General features: G+C 38.1%; 1 protein-coding gene and 1 pseudogene across 1 annotated transcript; both read right to left on the bottom strand.

The window, feature by feature from the left end:
• Nucleotides 1–369: 369 nt before the first annotated feature.
• Nucleotides 370–2,909, bottom strand: LOC103714401 (transcription factor bHLH61-like). Its single transcript, XM_008801639.5, has 4 exons — nucleotides 2,772–2,909; nucleotides 1,887–1,994; nucleotides 1,600–1,770; nucleotides 370–625 (listed from the first exon to the last, which is right to left on the bottom strand). The coding sequence occupies exons 1-4, from the start codon at nucleotides 2,847–2,849 to the stop codon at nucleotides 539–541; spliced, it is 444 nt and encodes a 147-aa protein (XP_008799861.3). The 5' UTR covers nucleotides 2,850–2,909; the 3' UTR covers nucleotides 370–538.
• Nucleotides 2,910–15,247: 12,338 nt separating this feature from the next.
• LOC149753070 (protein NUCLEAR FUSION DEFECTIVE 4-like) lies at nucleotides 15,248–17,447 on the bottom strand (annotated as a pseudogene).
• Nucleotides 17,448–18,707: the final 1,260 nt, after the last annotated feature.

Consider the following 18,707-nt stretch of genomic DNA (forward strand, 5'->3'; position numbering starts at 1 on the left):
TTAAGTGTGTTTCTTATGCAAAATCTACATCATCCAGAATGAATGCTGGAGGACAATAAAAGATCTCAGCCAAATAGACCGGATGGGACTCAATGATTGATATTACACAACCAAACGATTTCTCACATTCCATTTTTTATGACTCTTGGAAAATTGGTGCTAGAAAAACAATCTTTCATGATCAGACCACTTTTCTTAGACATCACAAATATGAATTGCGGTGTGGATGGTGAAGGAATCTATGTATTCACTTTCTCTCTTAGTTTTTATTTTCTTTTGGGGATGATTCATCTCTAAATTCACCTGATGGAGGCACTTTCCATGCTTTTCATGATGCTCAAGTCAAACCAAGGATTCCAAGCACAAAACTATTCGAATTTTAAGATTTTATTTAGGTAATTTGTCACTTATCCATATCCTTATACCCATTTACCCAAAAAGAGAAGCAACTATCTTCATTAAAGTAATCTTCCAAATCCACAACTAACCAAAAGCAAGCTTGCGCTTGTGACAGAAGGTCAGAAGTCTTCTAATATCATTACTTCTCTTCACTTTCTCTACATTTCTCGATGGCTTGCAGCACTGCTCGCCTCACCACCTGAGCATCCATGCTCTCAGTTTGATGCTGCAAAAAATTTCAAAATTGAATATTTACAAACATACAAGAGAATTACGTTTCCATGCATCTTTATGCTTAAGATAAGCAACCATTGAAACTCAATTGCGCATGCTTGTATATTTCTAGGCTTATGCCTCTAATATAAATGCATGGAAGCACATACATACATACGTACATATATGTATGTATGTATGTATATGACTGCGTAAGCATGCAACACTGGTTGCATTCATGCTCCATCATGCTTTTGTGCATTGGATTCATGATGATGATTAATACGATGTTTATGTGAAGATTATTTCATAATATGTGTGTCCATGATGCATGCATGGGGGAAGGCCGAACACCCCTGACCACCTACCGGTCAAACAGATTAAGCTCTAGATCTAGACAGGACGAACTCTGACCATATATGTGTAAGAAAAAAAAACCTAGAGCACTGTTCCCAGGGACGTGGTTGCTAATTAACCGACCCAACCTAATATTGCATACTGACAATATATCTAGAGAGACAGTAGCATAAGAGAAGAGAGTTCTATATATATTTCTCCATGCATCTAACTAATTTCATGTAGACCTTAGGGAAATCTACCTTGTGTTGTCTTACCTTTATAAAGTGTTTAGAGACAAAAAAGTTAATCAATAATGGATGTTGATGAGAAATTAAGTAATGAAAGGATCAAATGTATTCTTTGACACATGGATGCATGCCTAAAGTACACATACATGAAAGGCATCATCAAAGGCAGTAAGACTAAACATACATGAAGCACATGCACATAATGCATGGGACATTTAAGGATATCTATTTAAGCATATTATAGGCTTATTGTTTTTTTTTAAAAAAGTATTAGCTAAATATGCGATGCAAGAAAACCCACTAGTCCATGATCTTAATTTACATGCTGTGGAAAACAAGATACGTGTTACATATATCTATGTTTTTCTTGAAGAGACTTAGTTAATTTTTTTTTTCTTACTTCTCCTCCAACTGCTTCCAGGCGAAATGTATTGGTGCAAGAAACATCAGCATCGAGCACATCAAGGCCCAGATCCTCAAAGGCCTCCAGAATAGAGACAAGCAAACCCGGGGAGCTCCTCTCTAAGAATACATTGATAAGGAAACCCTTTTCCATTGTTTCAACTGTAACCTGGTATAAGATGTAGATGGAGGCCAAAGCATGCGAAGAATTAACGAATTTAAGTCCATAAAGCAAACCGATCATATATAAGATAAAGAATTATTGGCTATGACATCGAAATGTACCGCAGGCAAGGAGTTAGCTTGTGCCAAATCCCGTGCAACTGCACCAACCTTTTCCTTCAACTCTTGAATATATTTTGATGCATCTGCTATGATAGAAGTTCTGCTAAGCTGTAAGATCAAATGAGAAAAGAAGAAAGAACTGGGATTATTAAGACATAATTTTACAATAACATTAGGCATGAATTTTGTTGATAAATTGATGAAGTCCTTGCCAGTGTGGCAATTTCCGAAGTTTAACTGTGCGATTGACTATTACGCAGTAATTAACATCTCCTGGACGACAAAGAGAAGCAACTATATACAACTGTGGAAGGACTATCATATTACAGTTTAAAAGAGAATGGTCGTTTCCAAAGACTGGTTTTGAATAGTGAAGTTTCTAAATATTTCATGTTTTCTAATTTAAGAGCTAATCATTATTTGCATAAATTGATAGATAAATAATCAGATGCTTAAGGACAGGAACCAGGGTGGGAAAAGGAATAGCATCAGGATGAGTTTGTTGGCAAAAAAGATTTCTAGAAGTGTATGGACTTTTAGTATATATAGAAGATGGTGTGCAAAAAAATAATAGAAATATGCAATTAAGGAATCAAATATAGATAATCGAGTATTAGAAAGGAAATCTTTTTTTGGTGAAAGTATTAGAAAGGAAATCATGCATCTTCATGTGGAAACACAGCACACCCGATTCTTTTTTTTTTAGGAGGCTGGGGGGAGCTAAACAGCATGCTAGAAGACGATGATGAAGAAGAAGGAGGAGGAGGAGGAGGTTTCAATTATTCCCAAGTAAAACTACAAAACCAAATATAGCTATTAGAATAAAAGAAGAAAGAGAACAACTCCAGCAAAGTGCAAAGAGCTTCAGAAATTTAAGTAAATTACCGCATGGGAATTAGTAACAGAACGAAGGAGCTGCAGCTTCCCATGCAGAGCAGCTTTCTTCTGCTCCCTTGAGACCATCTCTCTCTCTCTCTCTCTCCTTCTCTACTGTTTAGACGGAGGTCTCACATCTATATAACTCGCTGCCACCCACAGTGTTGCTTTTCTTGGTGATGATTTAGTGCATGAAATTACCGAACTACCCTTGGTGCAGTACAGCAAACTTATGGAAATGGCCTAGAGCTGTTTTATGTCCTAAATAAAAGCTAAGATATCTATAATCCAAAAATATATTTTTTATTTACAATTTTTTTTGTCAAAAATTGTGCAGAAGTGAGCATGCTGCCATTAATTACAAGAACACGTAATGCCTGTGCATGAAACATGGATGACTAAAAATCACGTGAGAAGAAGCATTAGCTATGGCATTGTTTTATTTATATAATTTGTCTCTCTTTTTGAGAGAGGTTGAGAAGATCCAATTGAATCCATTGAGCTATTGTGAAGGGTAATATAGATAAATTTTCACTTCCAATCGATGCATTCTTCTTATTTATTGAATTGATGATTGTACCGAGCTAGCCGCACATTAATATTTAATGGTAATGCTTGGGAAAATGGATTATGATATTTTTTTTTGAAAAAATGATTAGATTAGTGTTGCTTCGGATGCTAGGTGCAAGGCACTGTGAGAGATGAATGGACAAGTCTTTATCTATATATTTATGAGTTAGAAGTAATCAACACGGCTGTCTTTCTATCATCTTCCTTATTTTATCCTAGTGTAATGGGAAAAAATGGGTACACTCCAAATATAAGCTTTCTAGGCGATAGTTGGTGCAGCTTAGCTCGATGGAACTATAGGATGGCATAAGCTAATTCGTTATTATTTTATGGCATCAGATATTCTCCTGCTCTAGAGAAACAACAAAGGAGCACACGGAAAAAGCGAGCCACCACCTTAAGGTTTCGTATTCCCATTTGAGTGCTAAATTCTTGGATTGTTTGCATCATCAACAGACGGTCCAATCAATGGCAGTTTGTTACTACTAATCATATATAAAATTCGAACGCTCCAAAGAGTTAATAAATACCATCACCAGGAACAAAATAGCTTGCATTAGTAATAACAGCCCATGCACAATTTCACTAGTTTATCACATCTTTGTTGGTTTCATTAACAAATGAACCAAAAATATTTGTTAAGTGAAATGTCTCATTATCTTACAAGATGTGTTGATGTTTGATTGGAGATCAAACTATTGTTGAAAGACTAAATTAAGTTCAAGTTTTCTATCGCAATTTTCTGTTTTTTTATAATAATATAGTGGGAATTCCTCTTAAACGCAGAATTTCGCCTCGGTTCACAACTTGAGGAGGAGAATGAACTCACAATTAGGTTTTGATTGAGATGAGAGATTATAGGAGATCATTTGGGAGCAATTTCGACAGAGAAGTAGTGGATAACCAACAACCACTGTAGTTAAAAGATCAATATAAGAACAATAATTTGATCTTATCACGGTTGGATGCATGCTAAAATCCTGCCATCTCTCTTTAAATCTATCTGTCTCTTTGTCCATTGTAAAGATCACCTAGTAAATAATTAATCACAGAATCCCATTTCAATTCAATAAAAGCCGGGTGGTTCCTGCCTCCCTTATCATAAAAAAAAAATGTTGCTATTATTTCTAAATGATGGAGGCTGTTACCAAAACTTAAAGAAAAAAAAAACGACAATTGGATTAGCGAGAGAGAGAGAGAGAGAGAGGGTAGAAATAGCAATATTAAGAGATTTTATTTGCTAATAAGGATGCTTTTTTCTTTTCTTTTTGAAAGGTAAGGTGGCAATTCATCTGGTTTTTCTGTTCATGAAAAAATGTGAAGGGGATCGATGTACCCCGGTCAAGAAAGTGAGCAGGAGAGCGAATTAAAAGCAACAAGATATCAATTCGAAATGCCGTTGGACTCAAGGGATGGTGGGGTAACGCGGAGAGGGACGTAGGTTTATGGAGGAATCTACGCTGCAGCTCGTGAAAGGGGCACCTTCGAAAGCGTCAAAATAGAGGTTGTTTGGGCATCGCAATGGGTTCGTGTGGTTAACGCAAACGCGTGATTTGAGGATCCTCTTTATAGATGCAAATCGTGAATGCCTCCAAATTTCCCTCACGGGCATCCTCACAAATTCGTCAGCTTAGAATGATGACTCGGGCTTGGTGGAGAATCAAATTAAGAGAAGACAGGAAAAGAACAGCTAAATAAATATGCAACGAAATTACAAAAACCAGAAGGAATCATTAGAAAAGAAATAAAAATGCACACTTAAAAAAGTTTGGCATGTCATACACTATTCGTTCTCTACACAATATTATCATATGTAATTGACTTCAAGGTCATTATCGTAGGCTTAACTCTTAGGTGCAGTGGAAGAAGTGCGCATCGATCCATACAAAGCGGTAGGACCGTTGCCTGAGATAAGAGGGCTTTGGGTGGTTTGGGATGGCTGTCGAGCTGAATTATTATCTAACCGAGCTATGAGACTTTATTTGGTGCATCGTATGATGTGTGATCATGAAAGTTGGCTGCTTTTGGTTTGCTCAGCCTGACTTTTAGATCAATCGGAGTTGACATAACCCGATTATATCAAGAAGTCGAAGAGTGTATCCCGATTGCCAGATTGGTTGTGAGCTAGACGAATCCAATTGTACCCCATCATCCGGTTTATTTTATGCCATATCAACATCCATCATTATATCCAATCACTTATAACCATGAACATTGCTTAACACACACACACACACACACACACACACACACACACATATATATATATATATATACAAAATTAACTAGTGGATAATTTTATGTGCGAATGTCTACATGCATGCATGTTTATATGACACTGTACGTGAGAACATCATCGACTTTTTGAGAGTGACTAGTAAGAGTCTCCTAATCTTTTCATTCGCATCAGATGGATTCCTAGAAAAGAACTAAGGGGGAAAAGAAAAAAAAAGCTTCACTGTACTTATCCATTTCCTGCTAAAAACATCAGAGTAGAGTGATTGATAAGCTACCATGCAGGGCCTCCTTGTCAATCCCTATGCCCTCCAATGTCAAATTACCACGAGAGACCGGTGCTCTCAGCAAGGAGGAGAGTGGTGCTGAGAAGCAACGCTCAAAAAAATATTATGAACAGAGGCAATATTGTCGACAAGTTTATGGAGCCAACCTGGCGTGATGTAAGGATAAAATAGCTCACAAGATCTATATATACTTACTATAGCAAACTTTTTTTCATGCCATAGAATAATTAAACAGCCAAGCTTGCTGACCAATCTCATTTATATATAGAATGCGACAATTTATACCGATTGATTTTTTTAAATACTGTAATTTATATTTGAAAGAGCATTAATTCATTCTTAGGGAACGTAGTCTGCAGGTAGAATTAGATGGCACGGATTGGACGAGTCCGACCGGATAAAGTTGCAAAAATCTTTTTTTTGACATACAAATCAACTTTTTTTTTTTAAACCTCGAAGAAGAAATTTGTGAAGAGTTTTATATTTTTGGATCGGATTCGACATGGATTTTACCGTATCCAAACCCATTCTAGATCCATTGTGGATCGAGTAAAATTCATTCTATTAAAATTAGGTCGAATCAGATATCTGATAGAGCTAGCAGAGTAGATTGCTACCTCTATTGCTAAGCAACTTGCACAAGGAAGAGCTTTCACTTTCAAAAATAATGAAAAGAAATCAAGGTGGCATTCCCTCTTCTAGTCAAAGAAAAAGAATGAAAATTAAAAAAAAAAACAATAGGAAAAGGCCCACATCAATAACAAATACAATAGTTGGTGGTAACTGTAGGTGTCGCCACGCTAGCTACCTGACTAGCTCTCAATCCAAACTCTGCACTGTTTTGCATTGGACCATATCGCAAGGACAGCTCAAAAGTTGTCGACCTTTTAGGTCCAAACTTGAACATATTCGGCAGCTCCGCGATGCTTTTCTACAAAGAAGTCGTTAATTATTTACTTTGTACTCCATCATTCCTCGCTATATCACGATATATTGTGATGTTGAAGTGCTGCAAGGGCTGCCCTATGTATGGTGTATACGACGTAATATGGATAAAGAGGAATGCCATACCCAGTCATAAATTCCGTATATGAAGTGACCAACCGAAAGAGAACTATAGGTGACATTTTCTTTTTTTACTTTTCATTTCTTTGAGAATAAAACGGAAGCATCATTTAGAAACATTACCTTCATCAAGTATTTGAAAAATAATGCCACAAAGTTTTAACTCAGAACGTCCTCCTATGTGGAGGAAGGGTTGCGACCATTAGGTTCCAGAAGTGATTTTCGAAAGTAAATCATGATTTCAGCCAAAAAAAAAAAAAACTGCTTCTAGGATCTAACCATGCATCATCACATCAACATGTATAACCCTTGCACATAAAAGATGATTGGCCAACATGTTATATGAAAAATGCACTACAGCAAAAATAGTTTTTGCCGACTCTATATTGCCGACGCTAGATAAAAGCGTCGGCTAAAATTTTTCTCCCCACAGTAACCGCCGACGCTTCTAGGAAGCGTCGGCAGAAAAACATCTACCGACGCTTATAAGCGTCGGCTTAACGGAAAAATACGACGACGCTTATAAGCGTCGTCGGAGTTTACCCCTCCCGCAACAAAACCATCTACCGACCTTCTCCCTCCGCAGCCCTAAATTCGTAGCTAGCTCACACCGACCGACTCCCAGCTCCCTCCTCAACCCTTTTCACCGATCTCAGCCATTCCCTCCGCCGAGCGACCCCAAATCGCGTTCCTCCGCCGCATCTCCTTCCCCTCTTCCCCCTCTCCGTTGGCCTCCTCTCCGTGGACATCTTCCACCTCCTCCGCCGCAGAGCACTCACGCGGCGTTTGAAGTTTGGAGCCGGCAAGAACGGGGACAAGGCCAGGTTTGGGATCTTGTTCTCTTGCTTCGATCTTTAAATTTTGGATGTTTTGGATTTTCCAGCCCAGCTAATCAGAGTTGATTTCGAGAAAAATACATTGAGGATTGCGGAGCTTGTCTATAGAAAAATCAGACACTGCCGAAGCTTTTTAATATATATGAGTAGTTAATTTTTAGATCAGTTAATGCATATGTAACTAGAATCAAGTACTTGTCCTGGTTTTGATGTTCTGTATAAGCTGCAAGCACAATATGCTAGGTAGAATAGTTTATCATGGTTAAGAACTTCTGTGTCTTTGAACTGTGAATGCAATTAAGAAAATTGTTGATATGGAATGTCCATTCGTATGGCTTCAATGTTGCTTATTATTTTAAGAATTGCTGCAAGTTGGTCGGATGGTTTTTCTTATACATGTTGGGGCTCACTTTGTGCACACATATTGCAGGTTATTAATAGATCTATGCCCAGTCCAGACATGAATGGGGGCCCAAGTAACTAGGCCTGATATCTTTTGTTCTTTGTTTTTTTTGTGGCCTCATTTTTGGAGACATGACTAATTTGAATTGGATCAAGTTTCTGGGCCTATTGAAGTGATAGTTAACGTAGTAGTATAAGCTGATTATATACTTTTATATGGAACGTATTATGACTTGGAGGAATCTGGAATTTGTAATAACTAAACAGTGTTTTCGCAATAGCCTCTGCACTTCCTCTGACATTTGCAGTAATTCCTTATGTAAAAGGATTGGACAAATTGCTGTATTTTTTCAGAAAGCATCTAAATACATAATCTTAAAGCATCTAAAAAGCGTCGGTAAATCTCGACGCTTTTCAAAGCGTCGGAAGACATTTTCTCCACTGTAGCATAGGCGACGCTTTGCCGACGCTTGCAAAAGCGTCGGGATGGTTTTTAGCGACGCTTATAAGCGTCGTTAAAGGCGAAAAAAAGCGTCGCTAATGACCATTATTCTTGTAGTGATGCTAAGTGAAGCTACACATAGATTCACCATAGCTTTTTTTACTTTCAGAGATTTATGTGTTATTTTGTTCATCAGATTTATCAGGTAGTCTTCTATCTTAATATCGGTGGCATGCACATGCACATCTATTATCATCAGCCAATACCACCTTATACGTGCCTCAAGGCTCAACACATCAGCTCAAAATATTGTTCGTCTTGATAAAATTAATCAAGGCATGCAGCAAGCTAGCCATGCATGATTAATATTTTCTAAATATATTTGCATATTGTTAAATTATTTTTTTGCATTGAATTGTGAATTCAATGGTCTTGAGTCATGGATGAACCTGGATGATCGAAAGTTGTGGTGAATCAAGTTTGTGTGTTTGTAGACGCTGGCATAACTTCTCCCTCCAGAATTCGTGCCCTCTGACAGCTAAAATCCCATGTTTTGGACCTTCTGTTGGAGATGTTAACCAGATTCCGTCGGGTACTGGCCAAGTACATGAATTAAAAATCCCAATATTAGCTCACTTCTTGGCTAGCAGCCACAGGGGGAATAAAGTAAAAAAGGGTCCTGCAGCCATCTCGTGACCTTAGAACGCATGACAACTCATGAGAGATGGGGGGGCATCCATGTATGGGTAGTCTTTGTTTCTTCTTCCATTTGGTCATGGGGTTTTGATGCGTCCGTTCATTGCTGGTCCAGTGCCTCTCGGGCACTGTCCTCAGGCCACAGGGCCAAATCACGTACCCTTCTATTCACATGCAATTGCCCTAACTTGTGATCATTGCCACACAAGAAGCCACCCATGCACTCATGGTTTTGTCTGTAGCCTTCTTGCTGAGGTGTTCTGCTTGAAGTTTTCAGGACATCAGGGCTTGATTAGTAGGTTTTGCATGCACCATAGCCTCTCTTTTCTCTCCTCAATATCACCGGGGATGCCGGAATTTGAAAGCCTTGTTCCGGCAGGAACCATTAATTAAAAACATGTTTGGCTTCTGGGCTGCATGCTTTTTTCTTTGTTTAAGAACTAGGATAAACATGTTGCTTTAGAATCATCTCGAGCATCTTTAATTTCGATTAAATCACCAACCAGCAGTATTATTGTATCGATCGATATATGGTGAGTGATAGATTAGCACATGTAGATTATGCATGCCACCTACATGATATGTCCTACCTTCGGGTGATCGCTCTCCATCTATTAATATATGGATGTATGATGGGGGATCAAAGAGGGTTGGCTAGATGAATCTAAAATAAAACATGTTTATTAATTGATTTTATCAAGAAATTAATTAGATTTCATGACTCATAGGATAGAAAAAGTTTCCACTGCTCACCAAGCCTGACCAGCATCCTGCTTAACTGAACCATTTCATGATATCAGCTTTCCGATGTAGTTAAATGGGTTCCAGAGACCGTGGGCTGGAACATGTAAGTGAAGAGGTTGCACAACATTGGGTTCAGCCCAGCCCAAATTTAAAGGACTTTTGTTCCAGCCCACGGTTGCTCACTATAGTGGGAAAAGTTATATATGTGACGTGTTAATTTCTTACCTCAAGAAACCGAGTGTCACTGTCTTTATATTCACCACAGCCAAAAAGGTTGAAGGAGATAATTGCCTATTCAAATATGCGACATTTTTTTTCTGTTTAATTTCTGGAATCGTTTGAAAAGCCAATAAAAATTTTATGAAAACTACAGAAATATAGAAAAAAAATAAAGAACTGCCAATTTGTATGCATCAATGAATCCTTCATTAAGCAATTATTCCTCCTTGATTGATTGGCCATATTTGATAGCTAGAATCTTCAAAACAATCATTAAGTTCTCCTTTCCTAATGGGCCACATTATGAATTAGACATGTTGATGGTTTGGCCCTTTATGTCTTCATTCAAACTAAGTTCATTCAATCTTCCTATTGAAGGGGACACATTACTCTCCAAAGTTAATATTTTTTATTAGATTATGATAATGACCTCATAAACATTCTTACCTTTTTACTTTCTAATGGGCCTCTCTTCCCATCTGACCAAATCTTATCTGATTCCTGGTTCCAAAAGACCATAGCACTTCCCTGCAAATTAATATTGTTGGGAATAATTCCACCATACATGTTTAGGCATTCGTGCAAAAGATCCCAAGTAAATTATATTAAAAAAACAAAATTTTTATGGGCAAATAAATGTAAAAAAGAGTATTTAAATCAAATTCAAATCGATCGTAAAAATTTTAAAATCAAAAATCATACTTGAAAGAAGAATATTATGGAACACCCAAATTATTCCTCTTTTCATTCCTAAACCTATGTTGCGAATTGAGGGCCATCACTTCCATTTTGTCAAAATTTCGCTAATGCTCTGGATTTCGTCAGACTTGTAATAGAAGTGCAACTTGAGAGAAGTGAGCCAAGTGGAGGGTTAAACCCTACCCCGCCCAATTTCAGAACTACCTAGTCCTAATCTAACTGTATTAGAACTTGATCAACCCAATAAAACTAAATCCAACTCCATCTCTAACCTAAATATAACTCAGACGAGGTGGATTAGCTTTGGGTAAGAGTTGGTTAGTTAGGTTGGCTTCAACTGGGTTAGGTCAAGTTGGCTGCATCAGCTAGCTTTGGGTAAGAATTGGCTTTATTGGAAAAAAAAATATTGCCAAATTCAAAGTTGGTCCACTCCAAGAAAACAATGTGGGATAGAATTGGGCAAGTTAGGGTAGGCCTTAACCCAAACTATGAGTTTGGTTATCAGATTTGGGTCAAACGGCCCCAATTTCAGGCCTGAATCATGGATATTGATATGTTGACTACCCTATAATGCATTCAATAAATAGGTTGGGGTGTCTTGTAATCCTCGTCCATACAGAGGGAGAGAGAAAATCTATAAGGAAACAAGTGACTATTTTATGTGCTCAAAAGCCAGGTCATTGTTTTTAGAAAGAAGAACCTTTTACTTTAGCTTAGATCTTAAAACAAAGACCAGCATCAAGAATTCCTATTCTATTGTTCTCTAGATTCCTCGTGACGACTCCTTGATCCCCGTTGCCATAATATCTATTTAAATGCTGACCATCCAATAAGATGGATCCATCAGTGACACAACCTTTGGAGTTTATGTGCTTATGTTTCTGGGTCTACCCATGGTGCACCATAACTCTTCTAACCACCATAACTTTTCTTTGCCTTCTCTATACTTCATGGCCAAAGGGACCACCAAAGGCGCAGTCAAAAACATTCCTAGGCTTATCGCAAGCTCTCTTGATTGAGACCTAATGCCGCTAACAACTGCACAAATTCCAGTTGCCAATGTTATGGCAAACATCACCATGAACCCACAACTTGATCTTGCTTTATTTTTGGTCTCCATCTCCCGAAGAAATGGTGCAACTAAGAGACTAGCTAATATTGGTACAATAGCATTGAGGAGGAGATGTGTCTTGGCATCATGATTGAGCTGCGGTTGAAAGATCACATCCGCCACAACAGTGTAGATCTTAGCACTCAAACCAACATAGCTTGTGGATAGCCCAACTGTAACACGGCTATCAGAAGGAAAATTTTGGATGCAGATGATGTAGCACGCAGTGTTGATCCAACATATGCCATTTTCAGCCAGAGCAGCAAGTGTAAATGATGCCAACAGGATTCTAAGATGAGTGCTCTCTAGGAAAAGAAACTGCACGCCATAAACTACCAGCCCAAAAGTTGCACGAAACACCGGAACCAACCAGAGGGGTAGAAAAATGGCAGCAAGACCAGAAAACGAGCCAAAGAGCTTTCTTCTTAATATTTTATTTCATCAATTGTTTTTAGTATGTTCTTTGATGTATAAGATGATTACTAATAATCAGTCCCTTTTTTTACATGTAATGATCTTCCATATTTTGCAAAAAAAAGGGTAAATGAGTTTAGTTACCTCCGAATGGCCGTGTAATTTCTTAGTCCCAAAAAGTGAAATGAGTTTTCTTATTTTCTATTTTCCATATCTTTTAATCCCTGCAATCAATACATTTATTTAACCAGAAATTAGGAAAAAAGAGAGTCAGAAATAGAGCATGGAAACAAATAAAAGCATTTCAGCTTGCCAATGAATTTACTAAATAACCAAATAGCCAAAACAGGATCTTCATGCCAACAGCCAGTCTGTAACATCTGCATCGGATAGATCTTAGATAATTAGCATAGTACTGGAAAGAATCAAAGGAATTCTTCTTAAAGTTCTCATTTATTCCAAATAGAATCACTATAAAGATAACAAAGAATAAGAATAGCCATCCATTTTACATTGAAAAAAAAGAATACACATTTGACATACTCTGAATTAGATGGGTTTTCCTTGGCTCCCTATGTACATGGGAAGTTGATCCTAAGACTGCCCTTCCAGAGTAACTCTTCGGTTTGCATTTTATTTCCACTGGCTCTCCACTCCTTATTGCAGCAAGGATTGATAGAAAAAGAAAGTTCGATGTATGTTGAAGTCTCGCCACACATGTAATCGTAGGTGCAAGGTTGTATTTATAGAGATTTACGAGGAAGAGTTTTACACCACACATGCAATTGTAGGCGCCATCCGTACCCTAGAAAACATTTGTCATTTCCAACATATGTCATTTCCAGCTAGGACAGCGAGTGTAAAGAGATGCCAGCAGGATTCTAAGATGAGTGCTTTCTAGGAAAAGAAACTGCACGTCATAGCCTACCAGCCCAAAAGTTTCACCAATCACCAGAACCAGACAGAAGGGTAGAAAAATGGCAGCAAGACCAGAAAACCAGCCAAAGAGCTTTCTTCTTAATCTTTTATTTCATCTAATAAGATCGATCCATCAATGACACAACCTTTGGAGTTTATGTGCTTATGTTTCCGGGTCTACCCCTGGTGCACCATAACTCTTCTACAGTAATATCATTTTCAACCGCATCTACAGTAATATCATTTACTCCCCTCTCCCTCCATTCCACCATAACTCTTCTTTGCCTTCTCTATACTTCATAGCCAAAGGGACCACCAAAGGCACAATCAAAAGCATTCCTAGGCTTATCGCAAGCTCTCTTGATTCAGACCTAATGCCGCCAACAACTGCACAAATTCCAGTTGCCAATGTTATGGCAAACATCACCATGAACCCACAACTTTATCTTGCCTTATTTTTGGTCTCCATCTCCCGAAGAAATGGTGCAACTAAGAGACTAGCTAATATAGGTACAATGGCATTGACGAGGAGATATGTCTTGGCATCATGATTGGGCTGCGGTTGGAAGATCACATCCGCCACAACAGCGTAGATCTTAGCACTCAAACCAACATAGCTTGTGGATAGCCCAACTGCAACACGGCTATCAGAAGGAAAATTTTGGATGCAGATGATGTAGCATGTAGCATTGATCCAACATATGCCATTTCCAGCCAGAGCAGCAAGTGTAAAGAGATGCCAGCAGGATTCTAAGATGAGTGCTCTCTAGGAAGAGAAACTGCACGCTATAGCCTACCAGCCCAAAAGTTACACGAAACACCGGAATCAGCCAGAGGGGTAGAAAAATGGCAGCAAGACCAGAAAACCAGCCAAAGAGCTTTCTTCTCAATATTTTATTTCATCAATTGTTTTTAGTATGTTCTTTGATGTATAAGATGATTACTAATAATCATTTTTTTTTACATGTAATGATCTTCCATATTTTGCAAAAAAAAGGGTAAATGAGTTTAGTTACCTCCGAATGGCCGTGCAATTTCCTAGTCCCAAAAAGTGAAATGAGTTTTCTTATTTTCTGTTTTCCATATCTTTTAATCCCTGCAATCAATAATAGAGCATGAAAACAAATAAAAGTATTTCAGCTTGCCTATGAATTTACTAAATAACCAAACAACCAAAACAGGATCTTCATGCCAATAGCGAGTCTGTAACATCTGCATCGGATAGATCTTAGATAATTAGCAGAGTACTGAAAAGAATCAAAGAAATTCTCCTTAAAGTTCTCATTTATTCCAAATAGAATCAATATAAAGATAACAAAGAATAAGAATAACCATCCATTTTACATTGAAAAAATAGACTACACATTTGACATACTCTGAATTAGATGGGTTTTCCTTGGCTCCCTATATACATGGAAAGTTGATCCTAAGACTCCCCTTCTAGAGTAACTCTTTGGTTTGCATTTTATTTCCACCCGCTCTCCACTCCTTATTGCAGCAAGGATTGATAGAAAAAAAAAGTTCGATGTATGTTGAAGTCTCGCCACACATGTAATCGTAGGTGCAAGATTGTATTTATAGAAATTTACGAGGAAGAGTTTTACACCACACATATAATCTCACCACACATGCAATCGTAGGCGCCATCCAGACCCTAGAAAACATATGTCATTTCCAACATATGCCATTTCCAGCCAGGGCAGCGAGTGTAAAGAGATGCCAGCAAGATTCTAAGATAAGTGCTCTCTAGGAAAAGAAACTGCACGTCATAGCCTACCAGCCCAAAAGTTGCACCAATCATCGGAACCAGACAGAGAGGTAGAAAAATGGTAGCAAGACCAGAAAACCAGCCAAAGAGCTTTCTTCTTAATCTTTTATTTCATCTAATAAGAAGGATCCATCAGTGACACAACCTTTGGAGTTTATGTGCTTATGTTTTTGGGTCTACCCGTGGTGCACCATACCTCTTCTACAGTAATATCATTTTCAACCTCATCTACAGTAATATCATTTACTCCCCTCTCCCTCCTGTTCCACCATAACTCTTCTCTGCCTTCTCTATACTTCATGGCCAAAGGAACCACCAAAGGCGCAGTCAAAAGCATTCCTAGGCTTATCACAAGCTCTCTTGATTGAGACCTAATGCCGCCAACAACTTCACAAATTCCAGTTGCCAATGTTATGGCAAACATCACCATGAACCCACAACTTGATCTTGCTTTATTTTTTGTCTCCATCTCCCGAAAAAATGGTGCAACTAAGAGACTATCTAATATAGGTACAATGGCATTGAGGAGGAGATGTGTCTTGGCATCATGATTGGGCTGTGGTTGGAAGATCACATCCGCCACAATAGTGTAGATCTTAGCACTCAAACCAACATAGCTTGTGGATAGCCCAACTGCAACACGACCATTAGAAGAAAAATTTTGGATGCAGATGATGTAGCACGCTGCGTTGATCCAACATATGCCATTTCCAGCCAGAGCTGCAAGTGTAAAGCGATGCCAGCAGGATTCTAAGATGAGTGCTCTTTAGGAAGAGAAACTGCACGCCATAGCCTACCAGCCCAAAAGTTGCACTAAACACCAGAACCAGCCAGAGGGGTAGAAAAATGGCAGCAAGACCAGAAAACCAGCCAAGAGCTTTCTTGTTAATCTTTTATTTCATCAATTGTTTTTAGTATGTTCTTTGATGTATAAGATGATTACTAATAATCAGTTTTTTTTTTACATATAATGATCTTCCATATTTTGCAAAAAAAAAGGGTAAATGAGTTTAGTTACCTCCGAATGGCCGTGCAATTTCTTAGTCCCAAAAAGTGAAATGAGTTTTCTTATTTTCTGTTTTCCATATCTTTTAATACCTGCAATCAATACATTTATTTAACTAGAAATTAGAAAAAAAGAGAATCAGAAATAGAGCATGGAAACAAATAAAAGCATTTCAGTTTGCCTATGAATTTACTAAATAACCAAACAGCCAAAACAGGATCTTCATGCCAACAGCCAGTCTGTAACATCTGCATCGGATAGATCTTAGATAATTAGCAGAGTACTGGAAAGAATCAAAGAAATTCTTCTTAAAGTTCTCATTTATTCCAAATAGAATCACTATAAAGATAACAAAGAATAAGAATAGCAATCCATTTTACATTGAAAAAATAGAATTCACATTTGACATACTCTAAATTAGATGGATTTTCCTTGGTTCCCTATATACATGGAAAGTTGATCCTAAGACTACCCTTCCAGAGTAACTCTTTTGTTTGCATTTTATTTCCACTGGCTCTCCACTCCTTATTGCAGCAAGGATTGATAGAAAAAGAAAACTCGATTTATGTTGAAGTCTTGCCACACATGTAATCGTAGGTGCAAGGTTGTATTTATAGAGATTTACGAGGAAGAGTTTTACACCACACATGTAATCTCACCACACATGCAATCGTAGGCGCCATCCGGGCCCTAGAAAACATATGTCATTTCCAACATATGCCATTTCCAGCCAGGGCAGCGAGTGTAAAGAGATGCCAGCAGGATTCTAAGATGAGTGCTCTCTAAGAAAAGAAACTGCACGTCATATCCTACCAGCCCTAAAGTTGCACCAATCATCGGAACTAGACAGAGGGGTAAAAAAATGGCAGCAAGACCAGAAAACCAGCCAAAGAGCTTTCTTCTTAATCTTTTATTTCATCCAATAAGATGGATCAATCAGTGACACAACCTTTGGAGTTTATGTGCTTATGTTTCCGGGTCTACCCGTGGTGCACTATAACTCTTCTACAATAATATCATTTTCAACCTCATCTACAGTAATATCATGAACTCTCCTCTCCCTCCTGTTCCACCATAACTCTTCTTTGCCTTCTCTATACTTCATGGCCAAAGGGACCACCAAAGGCGCAGTCAAAAGCAGTCCTAGGCTTATCGCATCTTCTCTTGATTCAGGCCTAATGCTGCCAACAACTGCACAAATTCCAGTTGCCAGTGTTATGGCAAACATCACCATGAACCCACAACTTGATCTTGCTTTATTTTTTATCTCCATCTCCCAAAGAAATGGTGCAACTAAAATACTAACTAATATAGGTACAATGGCATTGAGGCCGAGATATGTCTTGGCATCATAATTGGACTGCGGTCGGAAGATCACATCCGCCACAACAGCGTAGATCTTAGCACTCAAACCAACATAGCTTGTGGATATCCCAACTGCAACACGGCTATCAGAAGGAAAATTTTGGATGCAGATGATGTAGCACGCAGCGTTGATCCAACATATGCCATTTCCAGCCAGAGCAGCAAGTGTAAAGCGATGCCAGCATGATTCTAAGATGAGTGCTCTTTAGGAAGAGAAACTGCACGCCATAGCCTACCAGCCCAAAAGTTGCACTAAACACCGGAACCAGCCAGAGGGGTAGAAAAATGGCAGCAAGACTAGAAAACCAGTCAAAGAGCTTTCTTGTTAATCTTTTATTTCATCAATTGTTTTTAGTATGTTCTTTGATGTATAAGATGATTACTAATAATCAATTTTTTTTTACATGTAATGATCTTCCATATTTTGCAAAAAAAAGGATAAATAAGTTTAGTTACCTTCGAATGGCCGTGCAATTTCTTAGTCCCGAAAAGTGAAATGAGTTTTCTTATTTTCTGTTTTCCATATCTTTTAATCCCTGCAATCAATACATTTATTTAACTAGAAATTAGGAAAAAAGAGAGTCAGAAATAGAGCATGGAAACAAATAAAAGCATTTCAGCTTGCCTATGAATTTACTAAATAACCAAACAGCCAAAACAGGATCTTCATGCCAACAACCAGTCTGTAACATCTACATCGAATAGATCTTAGATAGTAGCCGAGTACTGGAAAGAATCAAAGAAATTCTTCTTAAAGTTCTTATTTATTCAAAATAGAATCACTATAAAGATAACAAAGAATAAGAATAACCATCCATTTTACATTGAAAAAACAGAATACACATTTGACATACTCTGAATTAGATGGGTTTTCCTTAGCTTCCTATGTACATGGAAAGTTGATCCTAAGACTGCCCTTCCAGAGTAACTCTTTGGTTTGCATTTTATTTTCACTGGCTCTCCACTCCTTATTGCAGCAAGGATTGATAGAAAAAGAAAGTTCGATGTATGTTGAAGTCTCGCCACACATGTAATCGTAGGTGCAAAGTTGTATTTATAGAGATTTACGACGAAGAGTTTTACACCACACATATAATCTCACCATAAATGCAATCGTAGGCGCCATCCGGATCCTAGAAAACATATGTCATTTCCAACATATGCCATT

The sequence above is a fragment of the Phoenix dactylifera genome, chromosome 8 (assembly GCF_051530095.1).
Source record: "Phoenix dactylifera cultivar Ajwa chromosome 8, Ajwa_hap1_PhDact_Kaust_v1.1, whole genome shotgun sequence".
In the NCBI taxonomy this organism is placed as follows: Eukaryota; Viridiplantae; Streptophyta; class Magnoliopsida; order Arecales; family Arecaceae; genus Phoenix; species Phoenix dactylifera.

Coding starts and splice junctions, on each gene's coding strand:
- LOC103714401 (XM_008801639.5), bottom strand. CDS start 2,849: ATGGTCTCAAGGGAGCAGAAGAAAGCTGCTCTGCATGGGAAGCTGCAG. Junction 1,771..1,886: donor AAGCTAACTCCTTGCCTGCG/GTACATTTCGAT, acceptor ATCTTATACCAG/GTTACAGTTGAAACAATGGA. Junction 626..1,599: donor TGGAAGCAGTTGGAGGAGAA/GTAAGAAAAAAA, acceptor AATTTTTTGCAG/CATCAAACTGAGAGCATGGA.